At 37.8% G+C, this 22,675-nt stretch overlaps 3 protein-coding genes across 6 annotated transcripts; 1 reads left to right on the top strand and 2 right to left on the bottom strand.

Annotated features, from left to right (window-relative positions):
• Nucleotides 1–1,335: 1,335 nt before the first annotated feature.
• On the bottom strand, nt 1,336–14,706 carry LOC124300480 (A disintegrin and metalloproteinase with thrombospondin motifs adt-1-like). 4 transcript variants are annotated; one of them, XM_046754666.1, is made up of 15 exons: nt 14,339–14,706; nt 9,906–9,975; nt 8,525–8,781; nt 7,817–8,329; nt 7,472–7,733; nt 7,255–7,360; nt 7,036–7,170; nt 6,702–6,951; nt 6,402–6,595; nt 6,101–6,282; nt 5,815–5,957; nt 5,471–5,734; nt 5,270–5,381; nt 5,050–5,130; nt 1,336–1,891 (listed from the first exon to the last, which is right to left on the bottom strand). In XM_046754666.1, exons 1-15 carry the CDS (start codon nt 14,405–14,407, stop codon nt 1,836–1,838), a joined length of 2,694 nt encoding a protein of 897 aa, XP_046610622.1. In that variant the 5' UTR covers nt 14,408–14,706; the 3' UTR covers nt 1,336–1,835. The 4 variants fall into 4 exon arrangements, with proteins under 4 accessions (XP_046610622.1, XP_046610613.1, XP_046610595.1 ...); XM_046754657.1 differs by lacking the exon at nt 1,336–1,891 and having other exon boundaries at nt 3,360–5,130; nt 7,817–8,038; nt 8,117–8,329; nt 14,339–14,704; XM_046754639.1 differs by lacking the exon at nt 1,336–1,891 and having other exon boundaries at nt 3,360–5,130; nt 14,339–14,704.
• An 871-nt stretch (nt 14,707–15,577) lies between these two features.
• Nucleotides 15,578–19,718, top strand: LOC124300495 (pseudouridylate synthase 7 homolog). The gene is made up of 5 exons (XM_046754680.1): nt 15,578–16,177; nt 16,363–16,866; nt 16,996–18,523; nt 19,018–19,169; nt 19,280–19,718. The coding sequence occupies exons 1-5, from the start codon at nt 15,976–15,978 to the stop codon at nt 19,684–19,686; spliced, it is 2,793 nt and encodes a 930-aa protein (XP_046610636.1). The 5' UTR covers nt 15,578–15,975; the 3' UTR covers nt 19,687–19,718.
• Nucleotides 19,719–19,845: 127 nt separating this feature from the next.
• LOC124310273 (zinc finger protein 239-like) lies at nt 19,846–21,582 on the bottom strand. Its single transcript, XM_046774085.1, has 5 exons — nt 21,490–21,582; nt 21,102–21,254; nt 20,670–20,839; nt 20,245–20,410; nt 19,846–20,093 (listed from the first exon to the last, which is right to left on the bottom strand). Exons 1-5 carry the CDS (start codon nt 21,494–21,496, stop codon nt 19,846–19,848), a joined length of 744 nt encoding a protein of 247 aa, XP_046630041.1. The 5' UTR covers nt 21,497–21,582.
• Nucleotides 21,583–22,675: the final 1,093 nt, after the last annotated feature.

The raw sequence follows: 22,675 nt of genomic DNA, 5'->3' as shown, positions 1-22,675 counted from the left end.
ATTAACCGAGAAAGCTCAAGTATCTGATTTATAGAATATATGACAAAAAAAAAGTTTTTTATTCATTATACATGAATACGTCATATCATCATAAAATCAGATGATATTTTAACAAATTTTAATTATTCTATTTCATTTAAGGTGCTTATGTTATATTGTAACAGGATGTACATTCTATAGATGCAACTAAAGCTACGAAAAAATAATATATTACCACTGTAAATATTATTGCATATAAGTAATTGATCAACGCGAATAAAAATATTTATTGGATGTTACATTTTTAATTTCAATCTAACAGTCTTTATGTTTGATCGATAGATACGTATTACATTTTTTTTTTATTGGTCGATCTTTTTTGAAGAAAAAATTACTCTGTTACACACAATAATTTTTTTTATACACTTTAGAACCGATAGAGTGTGTCTATTTTTGAATAACACAGAATTCAACTAAGTATTTTGTAGATTTAATTTACTTTTAGATTAAAAAGGAATTCCACTTAAATAGTATACATCTGTTTTTCTGATGCGATGTATCGCGGTTTTGAAAAAAGTCTCAAAAAACCATAGATATAGATGATCGAAATCTAAGAATGTAACACCTTTTGTTAATTAAACTAGCTAATCTCGTAAGTGAAAATTGTAAAAGGTCCCCAATATCCTTATGTTGGATTTATATGTGTATTCCGATTACACAAATTTATAACTATAAATAATGTAATAAAAATACCTATTATACAGTTGCTCGAAATGCCTTCAACTTATTTCGAATAATAGCTAAGTTATACAACCTATAAATAGGATTCTTAAAATTTACTATTCCATTTTATACTCGGGGAAAATAAACAGGAAAACTTTATTCACATCATGCGTATATATTACCCGAGCACGCTTATCCCAATCGTATTTTTACCGATCAAATTCATTTTCTGACTCACTGTCTGGTCGTTCCGTTACGAACAAGTGTGTACAGTGCTACACTCCGCGCTGTCCTAAATATCGATAGAAATAAATTCCAATTTCATCAAATTTCGTGCTGAACCCTGCCCATTTGCTTGTTGCGTAATATTAACTATGTCTTCGCTATTTGATTCCATGTTATTCAGGACATTGACCTGGATGTATTCAAGGTCTAAAACACCTAAAAAAGAAAGCAAGACTGACACCGTCGTTTTTTCTTTTGTCAAAAAATCAGAATGACGAAACCAATATTCGCAGTATTCGTGGACAGAGTTTTGTAACAAAGCAGAATTAATTGCTATGATCTTTATTTATTTCATCATTTTCCGAAGTAGTAATAATATTACAAATAATTGTGTAGCATGTGATTTTCTTTGATTTTTGGCAGCTATAAATCTTTTATTGCAAAATTATCTATCTTTCTGTTATGGCAGTAGATATGGCTAGACGGAATATTTATTCTCTGTATTATTCCTCTCAATTAGCTTACCATTAAAGAAATATGAATTGATCAAATTCATTATTGGTAAATTCTGGATTAAAAGACACGCATATTTCTGCATAATTAATTGTCCTCAAGCCTATTTCAGCGCGTGTCAATCCATTTTAAATCCAATCGGTTTTCAGATTTTGAATTTGTTATTTCATACTCGAATGTCTTTTATGTAAGTATATATATACGTCCTATATGAGGTGATACTTTGGCTGTAATGATAATTTAACTTAATATTATACATATTATTTACAATATTAGGATATAATGTTTCACTTAATCAACCCAGCAGCAGTTTTTTCAGCAAAAGCAGTTTCAGGAGCGCTTGCTTATTCTGCGCTGGACTATCATCGAGGTATCCTGGGTTTGAAACGTCCGTGTCATCGATTGGAGTTGCGATTGCTACCGCAACCAATATCAGCATGAACAAGGCACGCTGAAAATGTAAATAAATAATGAAAATAATTAATACGGCGTTAAAATTTGTCCTCAACTTAAAAAATTACTATTTTTTTTTTTTTTATTTCATTCGCGACTCTAACGCAGTTCATTGATGTAATTAGCGGATAACTTATTGCATACGATCGAAAGTAAATCCCGAGTTTCCAAATTTAATTGAAGAAGCACACAATTACAGTAGATTTGATTATTTAACAGTGAAATTGAAATAAATTGTAATTTTTCCGAATAATCCGCACGTCACGGATTCAAACACTGAATAGTAAGTATTGTTAACACGCTTACCATAAAACCTTCCATGGCAATGTTGTTTTAGTAACAGTTAGCTGATAACTGAATCTTGGACTGTCACAGTGGTGACTGTTCTAAGTCAAAGAAGCGTGTATGCTTTTATATCATTCACTGCTAAGATGGTGTCGTGGAGTTGTAAAATTTATAGTCCGAAACTTGGGCCCCCACTCTACAAAATTTTGAAATCGTCCGTGTGACTACGGACAAACTATAGTCTTCTTTCACCATAAAACCTACGCTTGGCAAAGATTGCGGATCTAGTCAAAAATCCGCAGTACCGAATAGAAATCTCGAAACGTTGTGACCTTGCGAGTTCATTTCATTCCGTTTTTCGGCCATCGCGTAAACATATTACCAATAGATACTATACTAATTTACAATATTTACGCATATTTTATACAGTTGCAGTCAAATCGACGAAATTATTTTCTCTCGCTTGAAATTAATTACATTCCGAACAATATTAACTAACTAAATTTATTATCAGTGAATGGTGAGAAGTAACGAAAGCCTGTGTGAAAAAAGATTCTACTCTATGACACTGAAACCAGCAGTAAGAACCATTTCTGCAATCCCGAATCAATCGTATTCCTTATTTACTATTTATAGGTGAATCCATTGTAAATTATACAATTGAGTATGCACTATGTGAATTTATCTTTTTTATTAAAACAAATTGTATGTCTTGATTTTACATGTGGAAGGGAGACTGTGGCTAATTCACGCAAGCTGATATAAATACAAAGGTCCGTTGGCGGGGGAAATCTTGTCTTTATATTTTGTTATTGTCAGTGCAGATACTACACTGAGAAAAATCTCGTTTGTTATAGTAACTAGAAAAATTCAGTAAAACAGGCATTGTTAAAAAAACTGTTTGAATATTTTTGGAATTACGAAAAACTAGGTACACGTAACCATTTTGCGCTACTGTCGATCCTTTTTTGGTTATTGCAACGCAAAATCGGTTTGTTCGGTTTACTCTACTTTTTTAGTTAAATAAGGCTCTAACGTCAATTTATTATTGCACAAGCATTAAATTTTCGCGACAGTTAGAGGAAAGTATAGTAACAGTGATCGTAATGAGAAAGAATAGTAACAGATACTAGACTTTCCGGTAACAGCTATAAATCTAATTTTCACTTTGTGTTTAGAACTATATTTTTCGACTTTGGTAAAAAATGAAAATAGTTAACGACTGAGCGGTAACTGGAACTAAAAATTTCTCTCAGTGTAGGTATTTTTAATAATATTTGGTTAAGCAGCTGACTAAAAATCGATGTAGATTAAACAAAGAGATTCATAATAATTGATATACAATAACGATTTCAATATGAATTGCGAAAAATTTTATACTCTCCCAAATGGAGCTGTAGTGAAAGACTCCAACAAGATTAATCAAACTGTAAAAATGGAAATTTGAAAAGTGCATCTCGCCTGGAAAGAAAACAAACCCTCCCAACGGAATGCATTTGCGTAATGAAGTGGCCATTAATTAGTTGCATAGCTTCTGATAAGGTACTTTGGGAACTTTCACGTCACGAAGACGGGTGTGCGGCCTTCTAAACACAAGGTTTCAATTACCTCTGTTTTTGATTCTCGGATGATGTATTAAACGATAATTAAACGATATATGGGCACTTTCATTGCACTGGTATCATTGACACGTTTCAAATTTTTCAGTGTGTGTACTGAATATTGAATATTGAAAAGACAGTTAATTCTTGTAAGATCTCCATAAATCCGGTGATTTCAAATAGTTCTGAATGCTACAATACCGATGTTCTAAGTATTAGGATTAAGTAACTTTATTCAATGGTATTAGTATAGCGGTGTTTGAACGGGTCAATTAACTCGTCATATTGCGAATCAATTTAGTTACTCGATTGGCGCCGAATGGTAATGAATGAATTAATTAAATTGAGTCCAGTGCAAATCTGATGTCATGTAATGTCACCTGGCAAAAAACAGATTTTGTATTTTTCAGGAACCAAAACCGGTCATGGCCGCATTGACGAAATCGACATGTATATAAGCGCAATTATTATCCATTATTGAGTAAGATACGAAGGTTAACTACCAAATTATGTATCTTAGGTGTGTGACATTTATGCAACCACATAACATCTAAACGTATTTCGCAATCAGGATTATAGACATGATTCAAATATAACAGAGTTCAATATAATAATAAATAGATAAGCTAGAAATCACTACCATATTATTAACAATTTTACCCCTGGTCTAAGCAATCTATCGTCAATAAAAATCCATTAACTTAAACTGCCCGTAACAAATCGGCTAATACGCGTGATTCGATACTTTAATAAAATAAGGGTCAAGGAATTTACGTGAAACTCTAAGTTAGTTTATTCAAATAAATAATACAATATTTTTGCACAACTTTTCACAATCAGGCTGAGTTATGCATCCTGTAATCAAATTGATCCATCGGAATGTGTATAGGATTGTTGAGGTCTATTTGAAACGGCGGACGATATTGTTGATAGTCGAATTGACCTGAGAAATTTAATTGCAAAACAATACTGTCTATATCTTTTTGTTTCAATTTCGATATTATCACGGTTTTGTCGTACTTTAAGTTCCGCCGGTATCTGCCTCTCGACGCTCCTTTCACGGATTTATTCCAGCTAAGTGTGTAATCGTTTTGACCCGGTCCTAAACTCAATCTTCGATTAGTCATACGTTTGTAGCGTGACAATAAAGGTAACGAAAGTATACTTTCATATAGTGGAGTATCGTCTTTACCAAATTCTAAGCACTTTCCTGTTACACAAAACGATTTTCCATTTCCTTTACTACAAGCGGTTCCGAACGGGAACCAACCATTTTCTCCATTCACTAAGTAAAATCTGTGCGAAACGGTATCATCTTGGCAAGCGACGCGGCACGGCCGATCCGGATCTTCTGTAAATCAATATTTCCTTCGATGAGTCCTATCGTTAGTTCCATAATGTTATATTTCAGAGATCTTCGTGAAATTTAATTATCCATGTGGTCTTTACAGCATGCGCTATATGCGATTTGGATTTAATTGAAAATTTACCAATCGACGGTGAAATCTGCATCCCTAATCCAGACAATCGTCTGACTCTTTCCTTGTACTTGCTACATATCGACGTTGCGAACTGATAAGGACTTCTAAGGCGCCCACAGCTCTGAACGGTAGATGTTCGTGTTAATTAGCACAGAAGTAAAATTAAAAACACGTACGTTAGAACAAGTACAGCTAGAAGGAATAACTTACATTCGAGTCAGGATCACATAGCTGAATACTTGTTTCATTGGTTTTCCTTCTCAATCTATTCACCAATCTTATACCAATTCCTGGTGCAACACAATTGAAGTGACATCCACTTGCGCTCATCCAATTATCGGATCTATCAATATTCAAGTTTTTAGATAGTAGATCTACATCGTCGTTTCTGTCAATGTGATTCGTATTCAAGGAGTGGCATCTTTCTGGTAAATCCAAAAATTGATAATTTTCAGAACCAGAGCACAGAAATTCCTGAAACGCAGCAATATAGGTGTTTAAAATAATTGATCCGCATAAAGTTTTGCAATACTTGATTAATTATTATCAAGTACCTCGCACCGGCCAGTAATGCAATAGGATGTTTTATGGAATTGGTACTTCCTCGTTTGACATGTCGTCCCGTCGGGAAACGTCCATCCCCGTGTTTTAAATCCCCCTTTATTTGTCGGACACCACACAGTGCAAGCTTCTTCGACTGTAAAAGGGAACGAACACTATTTATATCCTGCTATTATGAAAAGTATGATTATTTTCAAGACGTTAATCGTGTGCTCAAATATTTCTTGGAATAGTCAATAATCGCTTCGTACAATTCGTGGAAATGAACATAAAACTTGCCATTTGACGATATCCTTTGGAGCCCAGTACCCAACAAATCCATATCCACTTCTCTGGCTCGCGTGCAAATTTGATCCGCAAATTCGTTAATGGTTGTAGATGGAACTTTCAAGCATTGACCAGCTCTACAAGCCACGTAACGTTTCCGAGGACCAACACATTTGTTTTCTTCACCAAGTGAACTGTAAGATATCAACCACCGTAAAGTAGAGTAGCTGTTTTTAAAAATAAGCAAAAAATTTTATGACAACTATAAAATAACGTCTCTCTATAACTACTGTATATACACTTCGCGGAATACCTTAGAGTGTTACAACTACGCGTTATCACTCTGATGCCAATACTTCCACCGTCTAAGTTACCGTGTTCATCATAAAGACATCCTGAAGCACATTCCGATACGTGCCATGCACTCCAGAGGTCAGATATTTTTTCGGTGCTACTTCCATACGTAGACAGTCCGTTCTTATCAATGCACCGACCACCGCGGCACCACTAAAACAATATGTTATCATTGCTTCTGAATTATTCATCGAATGTCTTGCATGGATACTGGGAAAAGCATGTTGTTGTGCGAGTGTTGCAGCCTATACGATTATACCTTGTTGTTACCACAGAAGGTTCCTTCCAAAGCAGGATGCGATGTCCAGGTGTATCGATCACGTTCGCAATGCATGTCCCTGCATATATCGTCGAGGGATTGCTGAGTCGAATGTCTACTGCCAAATCCATATTTCAAAATACATTGTTGATTCGAATCAAACCTTTCTCCAGGCAAAGCACCCTCAGCGCTGTGATCCAATTGACCTCCACTACTACCATGGTCTAATAGACATCTGGATTGGCTCGTCCTGGATGAAATTAAATCGTAATATTGCTCTAAAATGTGATCAGTTCTGCACGTATGTTACACCGGTAAGTTTGAAAAAGCTTACTGTAGAAACCGCTGGAGATAACTTCGGCTACAAGGAGACCAAGTAATTTTACCAGAGCCTAGCGTGGGGCTCATTATATAGCTAGTCGGATCACATTGATTGTCGGATGTAGAACCGTCGTGTCTCATTCCCAGGCTATAAAATTTTCACTCGAGACTTATTTTATACATTTCTGTGTAACTAAGATTGTTTGCGTATTTCCAATGTGTCTTATCTTACTTGTGCCCTATTTCATGAGCGACCACGTACACGCTTTCGAAATGTCTTCCTTCGTTTACAGTGCAGCTACTAGTCTTTGTGCACATTCCAGCAACTGGGGCTAAACCTGGTAAAATGTACAGTAAGGCAAACATAATTTGCATTTAATGCATATAACTTTAACCGTTTGTTATGAAATCACGGGTTTAATCATTTTTCGCGAGGTACAGTCACTTACCAACGACTTGAGAACTAACTTTCCCACGTTTATTAACGACGTACAAATCAAGGCCAGTCAACATCAAAGCGTGGTCCCAATGCCTGGTATCCTGATCAGTCCCGGGATTCTCTCGTCCTTGCCACTGGCAAAAGCTACTCAAGTACTTATCGATATCGTGAGGCCTGTTGAGTCCTGCCGGCTCAACATGTAATATTTCTAATCGCTTCAAAACAAAATTCACAATTTGTCCCAAGGATGGATCGTGATATAGAAGCTGCACCTGAAATTGCAAAGAAAAGTGTTTTAAGCATGCCGACATAGCTCGATGAATGGAGTGAGTCCAAGTCCAATGCTTTTACTCACAGCATTTATCATTGCCAGTACAAATCTGACGAGCTCCCGCTCCGTGTTTTGAGGGTAATTCCTAGCCATGTGGTGATATAAATCTCTGTCGACAAATACAGCAGTTTCAACAAATACCGGACTGCTTCCGGTTCCTCTGTCCGTTCGCCGGAGTTCGGAAATGCCCCTCTTGGAGCGTAGAACAGATTTTTCATTCCAGGGATCCCGCTGGACCATTATCTCCTGGAATTTACCCGATGCTTCGATACCGTCGTTCGAATCGTCATTGATTAAATATTCCTCTCGATATTTTGTACCAACTTCCGCTGAAGTCTCAACGCTGTTTCTATTCGGCGCTAGATCAGAAATCATTTCCGTTTTCATTTCATCCCATCCAGTGCCTAATCTGTCGTAATTCATAAGTACTCGTCTTGATATCATATGCGCTTGGGTGTCTGAACTGTGATTTTGCAATCTCTTCGGTAATGGATGTATTGTGAAATACTCCGACCCGTTTCCTGATATGACACCCCTCTGAAAATAAGTAATTATTATTACGTCATTCGTTCTAACCAATGAAAGGGAGTCGTCATCATTGCAAGTCATTCAAGTAGAGGTATTAGTTTCTGACAGATAGAATCACAATCTGCAATACTTTCACTTATGGATATCTCACAAACCGTATAAATAATACTGAATTCGTATGTATGGGTAATTATTTTATCGTACAATGCCGTCACAAGTTGATACGGCGATCTCATTTCCGTAATAAAGGCAGTCAAATTCGTCTCTGTGCTCGTCGGTGACATCTTCCGTTCCGTTTTCGCTTCTCCTCAGCAACGCGAACTCCGTCGCAATGATGGAATTGCTGGGAATTAGTTCAGAAAGCCAGCTTTGTCCAAGAGCATTAATCGATATGGTATGTTCATATTTGGATGACGATGCTGGTTTATACAGAACTGGATGAATTATCTCGAAGTCAGCTTCTGAAAAACGTGTGGCAAGATATTACACTCATCCGTGTATGTTCAGGCATAATTTGAACTGAGCAGAAACTTGGAAGAGATTATGTATAAATCAGTTTCATCATTCCACATCTAGGCAATCAGAAATTGCTTAATCCGTGTGAAACATCAACAGGCAATTCGGAGACGACTGAGTGCAAAGTGCATAACATTATGACGATAATAAGTATAATGTGCATAGAAATTGCATCCAGAGAAAACAGCGTGGAGTCCACGAAAGAGATCTTAATCTAGCGCATAACGAAAGTTCGTTATTACGAGACGCATATTTTTATACTACATACTTCTATGTACACGTGTGCTGCGTGTACGATGTTTCATTATTTCTGCTACACCGCATGAAAATATGAAATGGGATATGGTAATTCGCAACAATTGTTGCCGCGATGTTTATCCGTACACGTATGATGGATTTTACTCGTTAACGATGCCTGAGAAAAGAATGCATCTTTGTTCGTGTTATAACGATATCACAATCAACGTGTTGCATCTTTGGCAAGAGATGCTTTATCTTGACAAATAACATGTGACAATGCTTTATTTCTAACCAAAACTACACAAAATTATAATGAGATTCGCACGTAACTTTGAGAGACCAGAATTACGTAGCGAAATTCACTGTCCTTTATCACCGAGAACAATTTTTTGTTGTAAATAACAAAAATTTGGTCCTGGCAACGAAGTTTTATGGTTATTATACGTCCGATCAAACGTTACTTTCGGACAACAGAAAAATTTAGTTGGTTCTATAATGCACAGAAAAAAAAATATTTTAGTAATGTCTATAAGAAAAGGTTTGACACTGCAATGCCATAGATTCTATTGCGGTTCCGAAATCAGATCTACACAGTGAAATCGTTCTGTAAATATTGGTAAATGATTTTTTTGAATTGAATGAATTGTTCTAACTGAACAAACTGCGTCTGCAAATAGATTAAAAAAAAAAAAATTAAGTCATGTGCTACTGTAGATGAAATAAGCATAACAGGTAAATATTTATCGATTAACCGGCAACAATCAATTGAACCATAATGATCGACTGCAGCATAATATCGCTCATATAATATTATATCTTTACTATTTACCTGAGCCAGGTCCAACGAGTAACTCCCATTCCGTGCGAGATAGAAATTGCTTGATATTATTATTCGTCACCTGTAAGAATCAAAATAATCATTAACGAAAATTTAGTCCTGACGGTAAAAAACACCGATTTATTGCCAAATGCAGATGCCTACATAGACATCAACATGTCGCTCGTTTTGGAATTCACGGAGAGAAGAGAAAGAGCAGATTGTACTCAAAATGCAGGAAAAGAGGGATACGTCGAAGTTTTTGGTAAAAAATACCCATATTAACTATATTTTTTTCTGCCAATGTAACGCGTCCCTCTTTTCCTGCAGTTTTGAATGAAATCTGTCTTTCATTTTCTCCGTAAAGTTTAAGTTTTGTGAGAGTGTAAGCCTGCAGGGACAGGTCTTATGTGAAGAAGAGCATAATATTTATACAATATACTCAGAATTAGTTATATGTGTCTGTTGCAGTGCCACGGCGACACGCGACGCTCCGTTTGGTTCCGCAAAGTATAAGGTGCATTCTTATAGCGTAACGGCATTTTACGGTATTCGAAGGGGCATTGCACCTCGATTAAAACACCATTTCACGGTCTATGCGCTTAGGTGCATTCATGGAGCCGAAAGAACAACGGAAAATGACATGTGGTGCAAAAGGAAAATGGAAAAATAACACCTCAGGGTTATGCCGACGTCTCGTTTTATCGCTCTACTTATCGGCCAAAGTAGCATGTATTACTTCTCAAAAAAAGTAGGACGACTTTGTTTTCGTTTCAGCACCGAATTCAACAGACCTGTGTACGATTCCCGAGCGCATTGTTTCAGCCAGAATACATATAATTATTGACAACTGATTTTGTCAGTCTCGGATTGTTGACTTGCCACGGCTTGGAACCGATGAACAACCAAAATTTAAAATGAAGGCGACAAGAAATGACCGCATTTTGTCTAGGAAAAACGTATCTACAAACGGTTCACGCGAGCAGTATAACTTGGTTTGGGCATTTCATCGTGAAAAAACTGAGGCAACGGGTATTCGAAACGTAAAAACATGAATCTTCCATTCTTGACAGGCCGGCAGAAGACATCGTAATCTCGACACGGTGGATGAACACTGTTTTGCATCCGGATGGCGTTGGGACGTGCAGGCTTCTGGTAGGTTCCAGTGATTCTGCAGATGTAAGATAGCTGGTAATCGGAGCAGGCAATCTTTCTTCAATCTGTTAATCATCTGGTCTAGTTGTCGGAAGGTCCAACAATACGCAAAAGCGAATATATTACAAACTATAATACACCTCTCCGCATCTTCCCGTTGTTATACAAAGCTGCTTTCAAATTCTTATTTAAATTCCAGTGTTACGTGGGTATTTCAGTACAGTTTCGATTTTATTCAATTTCTTTTTTTTCTCCTCCAATTACTGCTTCAAGTTAATTAACTTCTGCATGATGATGCTCGATGAATTTACTATATTATGCAAACGAATCTTCGTAATGAACATACCGTATTGTCTGTGTTCATAACTTTCACAATTAGTCTATGGGAGGTTCAAGGTATGATTCTATGACTTGATGCCAGAATTATGTTATTCAATTGCACTCTGACTCAACTCTTCACGCATTGGTAGGATAAAAATTATCGAAATTGCCAGGAGAATATGCGTATGAGAACCTTATATGTGTTAACGAAATATCTATCCTCTCTACGTTATCAATTCACATCATGTCCCATCCAATAGAAAAATCACTGAATTTCTTCGCTGCAACACGTTCACAATCTAGAATTAAATTGACAACATTGTATTGGTAGCAAGTAAGGAAAACCGATTTCTTGGGATATTATACTCTGTTTCAACGATCACAAACGGATGCTTCGACAAGAGTTGGAGTGTCAAGGTGTTGTGATAAAATCGTTTCGTTACGGGCAGAAGATAGACGTCCTCGGCCTCGAGACTTTGCGAACCGCGGCCATTGATTTCGTTGATTACCTGCAGAAATCCGTGGCGTTGAAAACAACCGGAAGGAGTCTAGCAAGACGTAGTGAATACACGACAGTGATCGTCAATCCACTTCCGGCAATCTGCGAGTCTTTCACGTCGGTAAAATTTTCTGACAAATACGTACAGAGCATATACCTTGGGAATATTATTATTATTGTTATTATTATTATTATTGTTATTATTATTATTTGTTGTCTATTACACTATCACCCAGGTAATGCATTGTAGTTCTCTAGTCTCTATCTCGTGCACGAAGAGAGAGAATGAAATTTTTCGAACAAGGGAAAGTATCTGTTTACGTTTAATCGAGGTGCGGCCGGTGAGAACTCAACCGTGACTATTAGCATCGTGCCGGAAGTGGATAATTTTTGGATTTGTAATGAATCTGAAAACCAATTTGAATTGCCTAAACGCGAAAAAAGGGTTGACGGGCTTCGCGATTGTCTTGCGAATGAAAGTAAGATTATAGTCGACGCAGTACAAAACGAATAGTGATTCTATGACATCAATCGTTACATACACACGTACCTGTGCCCGTCCACACAGATTAAACCCTTGTTGAAATTGCCGAATATGTAAATCGGTCTTCTACCCAAACACACTTTTGTGCAAAGGTCATTTTAACAATGAAAACATCAAGCCGTACAATAGAAGTTGTGATAGGAGATACGATTTAATGATTTCGAGAGGACAGAGAGACAGGTTTGCTCGCCCGCTCGTTCGCCTATTCAACGAACCATTTCCACTATTTTTAACAACTTCTGTGTCGAGTTCGCTACGCGAGTAACTTTTGCTTTTTGTCACCAGCATACATATTAGAGGAAAATAATAGAAGTAGAGCCGACGAACTCTGTGACCTTCGCTTCGATTCCAATTTTTTAGCGCAGATGATGTGCGAGACGGTGGATACATTGTGTTATACCGAGATGATACGTGGCTACATGTTGCCTAGCTTCTGCTTGAGACGTGCTTACTAGAACGTGGAGTGACACGGGTCGCAAGAAATGGTCCGTCGTTCCTTCATTTTCTCTTATTCGTTGTTCGACCTTTTCTTTTCCCGATGCCACGTGTCAAATGAAAATGCAAAAAGAAATGCCAACGACCAGGATGTCTTGGCTTTGATAAACGTAGACGACAAGATGCAAGAAACTCGTTCACCCTGCTTTAATCCATTTTTAGTGGAGAGTCCTGAATAACAATATCACCTATCTTTCGGAACGCGGCTATTATACCTGAAAGCGAAATCCGGGCAATGAATTTTACTTGTATATAACATCCGCTGTGTAAAGGCCACACACACAGTAAACACTCGAATTAAATACACAGGGTAATTGAGCCATACAATATATTTTATTTATTATTGTGCAGTTGACTGTAAGCACTATCATTTGTACTATTAAGCTTATTCGTAGCGTTGGCTTTAGTCGATACTTTCTTCACACCATTCGTGTGAAACCTCAAGGCTATAAGCACGTGTTTCGGCTTCGGTTATGTGCAATGAAACTGTGTCACACACCGGAGCACGCCATTGACAGTGAATATCTATCGCGTAACTTGGCCAGTCAGTTTTATGCAACCCATATCCTATGTGCTCACAAAATTGCATCAATCTGTAAATATAATATTTTCTACGCAGTACATGTTACACCGATTCCTTTTAAAAAAAAAGAACCGATTCTTCGTTTCCGGACAGTTGCAGCTATACGTATGCATAAAGCATACATACGCTCCGGATATTTATTGTTACGCGATGTTATCGACACCTATTGCCAAACTTCCTCTACTTATATTATATACCTATATCTATCGTCATAATTGGAAATAATGTTCACAAGATTATATCTGATTCGTAAGTTATACCTGTATCGGACCGAAGCCTCCTTGTTGCTTAACTTGACCCAATCCTCGCCCCTCCCCGTGCTTTGCCGCCATTGCATATAAGTCATTTTTGTCATTGAAAACGATGATTCTGGTACAATTCGAAGGGTAGGAAAATTTTATGATGCTTTTGCTGATGCCTAATATATACCGTAGTTCAGATCTACGTATGAACCAACGCGCTTTATTCGCCGAAATCACCCGCGTAAGCGAAACCACTTGATTTCACTGGCGCAAGAGATGTCTCATATTTATATACTTAAAGTTCTGTATAGTAGACCACATTTGCGTCATTACGTTAGATGATGATCAATGACCTCTTTTGAGTTATCTAATTCTTTACAAGTCATTGAAATGCACCCGAGACCGAAAAAACGGGAACCGGTGAAGAATTTTGACACTTCTTGCGGCATAACTACGAAAGTTCAAAGAACCTACGAATATTAGATGCTCGGTTCATTATGCAGTGATTATGCCGTTGAAACGATATCGTTCGGAAAGTGTACATCGGATCCGATATATACGTACCAAAGCTTATTTATGATACACTCTATGAAATTGTATACATACCTGAATTCCATACTCTTGGCAAGTTACAACGTACAGGAAAAGTATTTCGATATGTAATGTCCACTTCATGTCATCACTGATATGTCTTTTATTACAATATTTACTTTATACCTCACAAATATTCCGTATATTATTTAGTCGATGTAACGCAATATTTGCATCTGGACCTCTTGTTCAATACAATTTTCTCGCATTAAACAACAACAAATGGAAATAGAATTTTTCAGTATTCCTCGGAAGTGCTTTTCTAATGCTTCAGCTACTTCCGAAATTTACGTTGCTCGGAAACCTGCGGTTAGCGAACTGACTGCTGAATATGTAGCACCTCAGATGATGTTACCTCCTCCCACTTACCAAGAGCACCCGAGTGATGCTCCCTACTTGTAATTTGTTTTGGTACTTGACTTTAGAGTTTACTATATGGTCTTCGTACAGGGTACATGCTGCGTTTACATCGCGTAAACTCAATACCAGTGCAATTTTTCTTAACAAACTCTGAAATGTATTTGGCGCTTGTGCATTTTTTGGAACACGTGTTTGAAAAAACTGGAGGATCACATTTGCAGACTACTTGGAAAAAACGTTGCAAAACTTGATGTTTTCAGAATACATGCAGAGCTTTTTCAAATAATTCGGACATATTAATAAGCTCAGAAATATACTTTATCGACGTTAAGGCAAACGCCAATATTCTCATTCTAAGCAGCGGTAGATAGAGCGTTATAGTCCTTCTGCAATCACCAATTAGCCTATGTAAATGCGTCTAATTGTCCTAAGTGATCTATTGGATTAAATTACTAGCCACTCCACGAGATTCATGAATTGCTGACGTGGATGTGGAAACAAAAATCTTCATTGCTGCCATGCGCCCTGCTGAAGGCAACCTAGTGTACACGTATTTTGTTGATAAGGATGGAACGCGGAATTTACTTACGAACATATTACGAAAACGAGACCACATCACCGTGCATGCAACAACAAATATATCGCAATGAAAAAAAAACATTTAAGAGTAACCATTAATCATTCCCAAAATTGAAATTTCCTCAGGCATCCAAAGGTATATGAAATGATTGCAGTCATGCTTATGCGACAGCTATTCGATTATTGCTTTTGCCTTGTATTCGAATTACTGAGTGATTTGAATAATGAAGATTTCGTTAAAATTATGACATTGTATGGCAGTGAATTGTATTCAAATTTATTATATTTGTAACGTGCAAGTATTACGTGGGTCTTCATGTTGATATGTACTTCAAAGACCTCCAACAATTGTGAAGGTGCCTGAAGGTGTTAACTGAAGGGATTTCGAGATAAGGCGCGGCATTAATTCAAATTAAATCGTTGTCTCGGATCCGGTGTTTCTTCGATTCGTGCCTGTCCGACGGGCCGAGGCCAACTCTTTTAACGACCGTGAGACCGCGCGAAAGGACATAACCTAAATTTCATTCGGTTAATCTGCCTCGTGATTCTTGTGTAGAGTAGGGTAGTCTGCCAACGTGGTTCACGAACAGCTATCAAAAATTTTCTCTTCTAATTTGAAAATTAAACCAGTCTACTTCACATATCAATGTGATCTCATAGCGATACTTAAAGCGGCTATAGTTTAAGTTGAGTATTATTAAGTACATAAAAGAATGCAGAGAAGCGGTGACGGTAAACAAGCCGGTACCGGCAGCTCTGACGGCAGGGGACAAACCGGTCATCGCGGTCATACTGATCGGTTTTTCCATGGGGGTGGACGATCGTTTTCCAGGGGAGGTTATTACGGCGGCGGCGGCGATGGTTGGGGTCATCGCGGAGGCGGTGGATACCGTGGCTATCGCGGTAGAGGTAGAGGTAAATTCCATATTTTCGTCAAAGGTGTGAAAGCGCCAAGTATCACTATCAGGTCAAAGTTTTTAAAGGAACAAAATTTAGCAAGGTTGCAACATCCTAGTTTATTACCCTATCCATGTGACACCTGGTAATAGATGGGATTTTCATTGAATCGTTCAGTTTATTTTATTTTTATTCTTTCATAGGCTACCGAGGCGGCAACCAAAACAGAAGAGGGAACAAAAGAAACCAGGGAAATCTCGACATCGATGGCAAAAGACTGAAAATGGAGGTAGGAAATCGATTGAAAGAAGTGGACATTGGCGTCACTGAATTCGTCGGAAATCATAACGGATTCTCAGGTGTTGTAAAGGAGAGATACGGAGACTTCCATGTACACGAAATAACTTTGAACGGTGAAATAGCCAAACTCACAAACCAGACCATACCTCCAGAACCAGATCAACTGGAGAATATGGAAGATCTGAAAAAGGAAATTCCTCCAGAAGTTTGGAAACAATTGGAAACACTGATAGAAGCTGACAGTGTGGTTTTGTCTGTGGAAATCAACGTCACTACTATGAACAAAGACGAGCGCCGTGCTATTCATGCAATTGCAAAGAAAATACCAAATACCATTAGCCAAACCATGGAAAAAGGGGAAACAAAATTCATCGTTGTCGCCAAGGTTAACAAGCAGAAACAAAGTGGTGGGTTACGAAGAGTCTAAATTTTTATAGTATTTTCACAATAAATTCACTTTTCCTTGTGCAAATCGTGTACTGGGATAGTTTTTGAAAAATTTGAATATTATTCTAGTATTTTGATATAACTTTCAGGGCGCATGTTCCGCCGAGATCAACGCGTGGATTGGGCTCGCCGTGGTGGAAATTATTGTCAATTTCTTCTCCACAAAGTGAACATTGACACAATGGACGCGTTAAACCAAATGGGAATGTATTTAAGACTGAAATCCAACATGTTTAACTATGCCGGAACAAAGGATCGTAGAGCCCGAACGACCCAATGGGTTAGTTTGAAAAAAATAAATCCACTCGACATTTTGGCAGCAGCGAAATCAGTCCGAGGTGCTTACGTTGGTAACTTCAAATTTTGTGACGAGCCCCTCAAACTCGGAATGTTGAGTGGAAACCGGTTCAGCATTGCATTGAGAAGTGTTACTGGATCTGATGAGGAAATTGACAAAGCTATGACTTCGTTGCGTGACAATGGGTTCATTAATTATTACGGTCTTCAGAGGTTCGGAACAGTAGCTGCAATTCCAACACATGAAATTGGAAAAGCGTTATTGCAAGGCAAATGGCATGAAGCAATTGAACTCATATTAAAACCGCGAGCTGGTGAACTGCAAAGGGATCTTGTCGAAGCTAGAGAGATATATCAAAAATCTAAGGATGCTCATGCAGCATTCAAACGAATTAGCAGGCCTGATAAAATAGAAGCCAAACTCTTGTGGGGTCTTCACGTCTGTGGCGACAAAAATCCTCAAGGAGCGTTAGACTGGATTCCCAGGAACACAAGTTTAATGTACATTCATGCCTATCAGAGTTTTATCTGGAACCTAATGGTGTCTAGGAGGATAAAAGAGTTGGGACCAAAACCTGTGGTTGGGGATTTGGTGTACGAAAATCGTAACTTTAATGAAGAGACTGATAGATTAGACTTTAGTCATCACCATAACGAAGACGAGAGTGAAAATGATAAGAAGCAAAATCCTGCCACGGACAAAAATAGAGCTAATAAAAGCGATTTGACCGAAGTAGGCAAACCAGAAGAAGCAGCCGAAAATAAAGAGGGACATAAGGTTGAGGATACTCAAATTGAGGGAAAGGATGCAATGAAAATTGAAATAGATGAAGTAAATATGGAATTAGCTCCAGCTATTGATAATGAGAATAACGCGGATGCTGCAAAAGATACAGAAAATGGGCAGGAAAGAGAGAGGAAGAGGGAAGCAGTCGAAAATAAAGAGGAAAATAAAGTCGAGGATCCAGAAATTGAGGCAAAGGATTCAACGAAAATTGAAGTAGATGAAGTAAATATGGAAATTGTTCCAGCTGTTGACAATGAGAATAACTTGGGTGTTGCAAAAGACACAGAGAAGGTGGAGGAAGTCAAGAATGACTTGAACCAAGATAAAAACACAGCTGAAGTAGACAAAGAAGATCTGCGTAGTCTCCCAGCTGTTAAAATTTTGACTGAGGAAGATTTATCTGATTACACACTGGCTGATATTGTTATGCCTCAACCTGGATGGAGAGTGACTTACCCAACATATGCCAAACCATGGTTTGATGAAATCCTTGCTAAGGATGGTTTAACTACAGATCTCAGACAAAAAAACAGGTAACTTCATTAACATTAAAGATTAATTTGCTCGGATTAAAATTTCTCATTTTTAAATCATGATATTGAAACTTGTAATGTTAATGTAACGCTACATTTACAAGAAAACCGTTATTATGCAACTTTAGAATCGTCTGAAATTCAGTAAACCGTAATAAAGGCAAACATACCAATGTTTGACCAACTTATCACTACTTTGAGGTTAATCTTAAGCTGCAAAGTAATACATTTTTTTCACATTTTTCGTCACTGATTCAATCTTGTTTCGATTCACGAAATAGATTTCAGTAGTAAACACTTATGGTTATACAGTGGAATAAAATAGCTCAGTGAGTTTGTTATAAGGTACATTTTACAAATTTACACGGATATCAATTGATCCCGCGTATACAAGTATTATGCATCACATTCACCACATAAAACATGAACTTATAGTCGGTACAAGACAGCATATACATATACTTATTATCATTAAAATTAATTTTTTTTTTCAGAAAATATACATTGGGTGGGGCATACAGAAAGATGTTGGAAATTCCATCTGATATCTCTTGGCGAATCATGCGGTATCAAGAAAGATACGACGATCTGATTCTGTGCGATATCGACGAAATGCGAGGCCTACCAGCACCAAAGGAAAACCCAGGTACGTGACAGGATTTATTTCTACACATGTTTTACCTTTACATATCACAACAAAAACTATTATGTCGCTTGAAAGTTAATTGTGCTAATGGTTTTTTCAATATGTTCCAGAGGGCAGGTACAAGGCATTAATCGTTGAGATGTCTCTCAGGCCGAGCACGTACGCGACGATGGCATTGCGTGAGATTTTGAAATGCGATACATCGTCGCAAACGCAGGCCGCCCAATCCGCCGCAAACAAAGCAGAGGAAGACGAAAGAGAGAAAAAAGAATCAACCAACGAAGATGAACAGAAATCTCCCGACGTTGAAGTGAAAGAAGACAAGGAAGCCATTGACGAGGATAACGGAACGAAAATGGAAGTGGTGATGGACACTGAACCGAAAGAAGAAAAGATGGACGTTGCTGACGACAAGGAAAACGATGATGATAAAGATACGAAGACATTGACCATGGAAACCGATTGCATTGAAAATACGGTCAACATCGATATCGATACTGTTATAACTAAGCCATAAGCAAATAAAGTTAAATAAACAATTGCAATATATATTTAGATAAAGAGACCTTTTCCACCTACCCCGTCATCATTTACGTAGAAAAACCGGACTAAATATTGTATACGACGGCATGGTTTAATTAAATGTAATACAACATTGTTCTATTTGTAGAAGATTTTACTTCGAATATTGTAACGGAAGCCAAGGATTCCACGGAAAAATTGGAGTAGGAATTTGTATCGTTGTTTCACCTTTCGATCCGTCGTTTAAGTTATTGATCAACGTGACGTTGTCGTTGCGTATATTATCTCGAGTGGAAGAAATTATGGTCACAGTTTCTGAGTAGTGGGTTCGCTCGTGAGCTCGCAAGTTGCTTGTAACTGAGAATTTTTTGTTGCATAACTTGCAATAGTGAGGTCGATCTCCTGAAATAAAAATATAAATCTAATGATACGCCGCATAAACAAAAATGTGACAATTCCAAACAAATAAAACATCACCGATCTACTTTCGCGAATAACGAAAAATGTTACAGTAACAGGTACATATTTGAGAATATAATTTATACATCCGTACCGCTATGAAGCTGCACGTGATGATGTAGTGCCGCAGGCTTACAAAATCCTCTAGCGCAAATTGGACACCTTAGCGGCCAATCGCCGGTGTGCGAATATCCGTGAGCTCTCAAATCTCCGGGCGTTGGAAACGAGCGGCCACATTCGTTGCATTTGTGAGGTTTTTCCTGTAACGATTAAACAACGGTTTAGTTAGTAACTGGTCCGTTTTCAAGAGAACAGATTGATTTGAAAACGAAAGTATGTAACTTGGGCGAATATTTTTGACTATTTTTGATGCCTTGTAATCCGGAGACAAAAAGCGGAAAAGACCGGAGAATTTCAAGCGAAAAAAGCACAAAAATTGGATTCTCAGGGGACCAAAATTCAAATTCAATCATGATGTGTCTATCGATCTACATTTCAAACATGTCATGCAATAATAACCTTGTAGTGAGTCATTCGATGATAGTACAAATTCGAGGAAGCGGTAAATCTTTTTCCACAGATTGGACACTCGTGCGGTCTTTCTCCGGTGTGAATCCTAGCATGCGTATTTAACGAACTGCTGGTGCTAAATTTTTTTCCGCACACTAAACAGCCGTGCGGCTTTTCCCCTAAAACGTACGTTACAAAAAAGTTATTGGTAATCAAAATTTATAATGTATCACCTCCTTAATTATTGTCAGCCTGAATAGACAGTATAATTCCTTTGCCTGAATTTTGCAGGTGATTTGTTCAACCCTTTCCAGTAACACTGTCGATCGAGGCTCACCCAAATAATGATCGGAGTCAAATTTACTACACGAAATGACAGAAAACCATCACGAAAATTGCCCGTTAACGCGTTTAGTAAGCACAATGTTGAATTCAACTTACCCGTATGCGTGCGAAGATGTCGTTTCAAAAGCGATGGACGATCAAAATGTTTACCGCAAGTTGGACAGGGTAGTTTTCGCGGACATCTTATTAGTCCGCGAATACTTGATCTCGACGTCCCGTTGCAACTTAGATCAAGGGGAGTTTCCTGATCTATTTTAATTTAAAAAATTATTTCTTAAAATCCCGTGGCAGTCAATTTCTTTTGGCGGTTAGATAAAACTAGCTCAGGCAAATTTTTTTTACCTACTCATTAAAACTACGATACTCGGAATATGATTATTTCGAAAAAATTGCAAACCCGTAAATGGGAAACGCTACTGAAAATTAAATTCATAGTTGTCATAAAAGTAAGTAAACCAATATTTCACGCCGACACTGAGCTCACCTGACATTTTAAAAATTGTCGCGCGCTTGTTAGCCGTCAAATAAAACGAGAGCCCACTTTCTAATTCTACTTTTCTCGGTTATGCTTGAAAATTCCACAGTGAAAATATATATCTGAAACTTCGACAACAAGTGTACTAAAAAGTTTACCAAATCCCACAACCGTTGTGATAGCAATAAATTGTCCAGGTGAGAAGTAAAATGAAAAGAGCAAGATAGGGGTGCCAGGGCGCATGTCAACGGGGGCGGTGTCTTCTTCGCGTGGGCGGAGTATTCACGGATTTTTAATGCTTTGCAATGGTGCACAACACCTGAAAATATTTGAAAGTATACGCCTGCGTTTTTATCAGTGAGTTATTGACTCATATTTGACGAATGACAGAGAATTGCGTATCATCGTATCCGCGTTAGCACTTGAAAGCGTGCGTTTCGCCCTCGTGACAAATATCTCATCCGCGACTACAACACAAAATTCGAATGAAAATAGATCTGACGTTATTTTGCATACAATATTCTTCAATACTACATAATAGTGCGTTGTTTACCAAGCGCGGGAAGAAGGCGATTTCAGGAGGATGGTGATCGCACGAATGAAATCGCCTTCCGCCAGTTATGTACACGATTTTTCGCTGTCCTAATACTTTCGAAAATTCACCTTTCGCAAATGTCCACCCGCTGGCAAATGTGTGTTTGCGAACGAAAATTTCACACGCGCGAAAAGGCGTTTCTTCATGGGAGGTCGGACAAAAATAAAATTCTTTCTATCAGAATATATTTTTGGAGATTCGGTATGAAATGTTTTCATCGTGAATTATATTCCTGCCATGCGCTAATTGTAAGGGAGTGACCTAGTCAGTTTCGACGTTGACGTGCATATGTCCAATGATCGAAGTCCACGTATTAGAATCGCTAAAAAGTCTTAACGCGAATTCTTTACGGAATTATGATCAAAATCACTCCAATAGAATTTCATTTGACGCAGAAATCAAGAAATGGCACGGATTCCACGAAATCGTAATCGTAAATTCATAGAATTCATGCCATTTCTTTATTTCTGCGTCAAATGAAAATGCTTCGGAGTGTTTTTGTTGAGAATTGCGTGTAGAATGGGGCTGTCAAGCCCTCTTTCGCGTTTGATATACGTGGACTTCGACATTTGGAGATATATACGTAAACGTCAAAATCGA

The sequence above is a fragment of the Neodiprion virginianus genome, chromosome 1 (genome assembly GCF_021901495.1).
Source record: "Neodiprion virginianus isolate iyNeoVirg1 chromosome 1, iyNeoVirg1.1, whole genome shotgun sequence".
In the NCBI taxonomy this organism is placed as follows: Eukaryota; Metazoa; Arthropoda; class Insecta; order Hymenoptera; family Diprionidae; genus Neodiprion; species Neodiprion virginianus.
Note: the sequence above shows the minus strand (reverse complement) of the source record. Positions and strands in the feature narration are given on the sequence as shown.

Bases quoted from the DNA above. Each gene is read 5' to 3' on its own strand.
- LOC124300480 (XM_046754639.1), bottom strand. From the start codon at position 14,407: ATGAAGTGGACATTACATATCGAAATACTTTTCCTGTACGTTGTAACT. The intron at 8,330-8,524 runs GTACGATAAAAT...ACTTATTTTCAG, and splicing joins TATCAACTTGTGACGGCATT to AGGGGTGTCATATCAGGAAA. The intron at 5,735-5,814 runs GTACTTGATAAT...GCTGCGTTTCAG, and splicing joins GCATTACTGGCCGGTGCGAG to GAATTTCTGTGCTCTGGTTC.
- LOC124300495 (XM_046754680.1), top strand. From the start codon at position 15,976: ATGCAGAGAAGCGGTGACGGTAAACAAGCCGGTACCGGCAGCTCTGAC. The intron at 16,178-16,362 runs GTAAATTCCATA...ATTCTTTCATAG, and splicing joins CTATCGCGGTAGAGGTAGAG to GCTACCGAGGCGGCAACCAA. The intron at 18,524-19,017 runs GTAACTTCATTA...TTTTTTTTTCAG, and splicing joins GATCTCAGACAAAAAAACAG to AAAATATACATTGGGTGGGG.
- LOC124310273 (XM_046774085.1), bottom strand. The intron at 20,840-21,101 runs GTAAGTTGAATT...CGTACGTTTTAG, and splicing joins ACATCTTCGCACGCATACGG to GGGAAAAGCCGCACGGCTGT. The intron at 20,094-20,244 runs GTACGGATGTAT...TTTTTATTTCAG, and splicing joins TCACGTGCAGCTTCATAGCG to GAGATCGACCTCACTATTGC.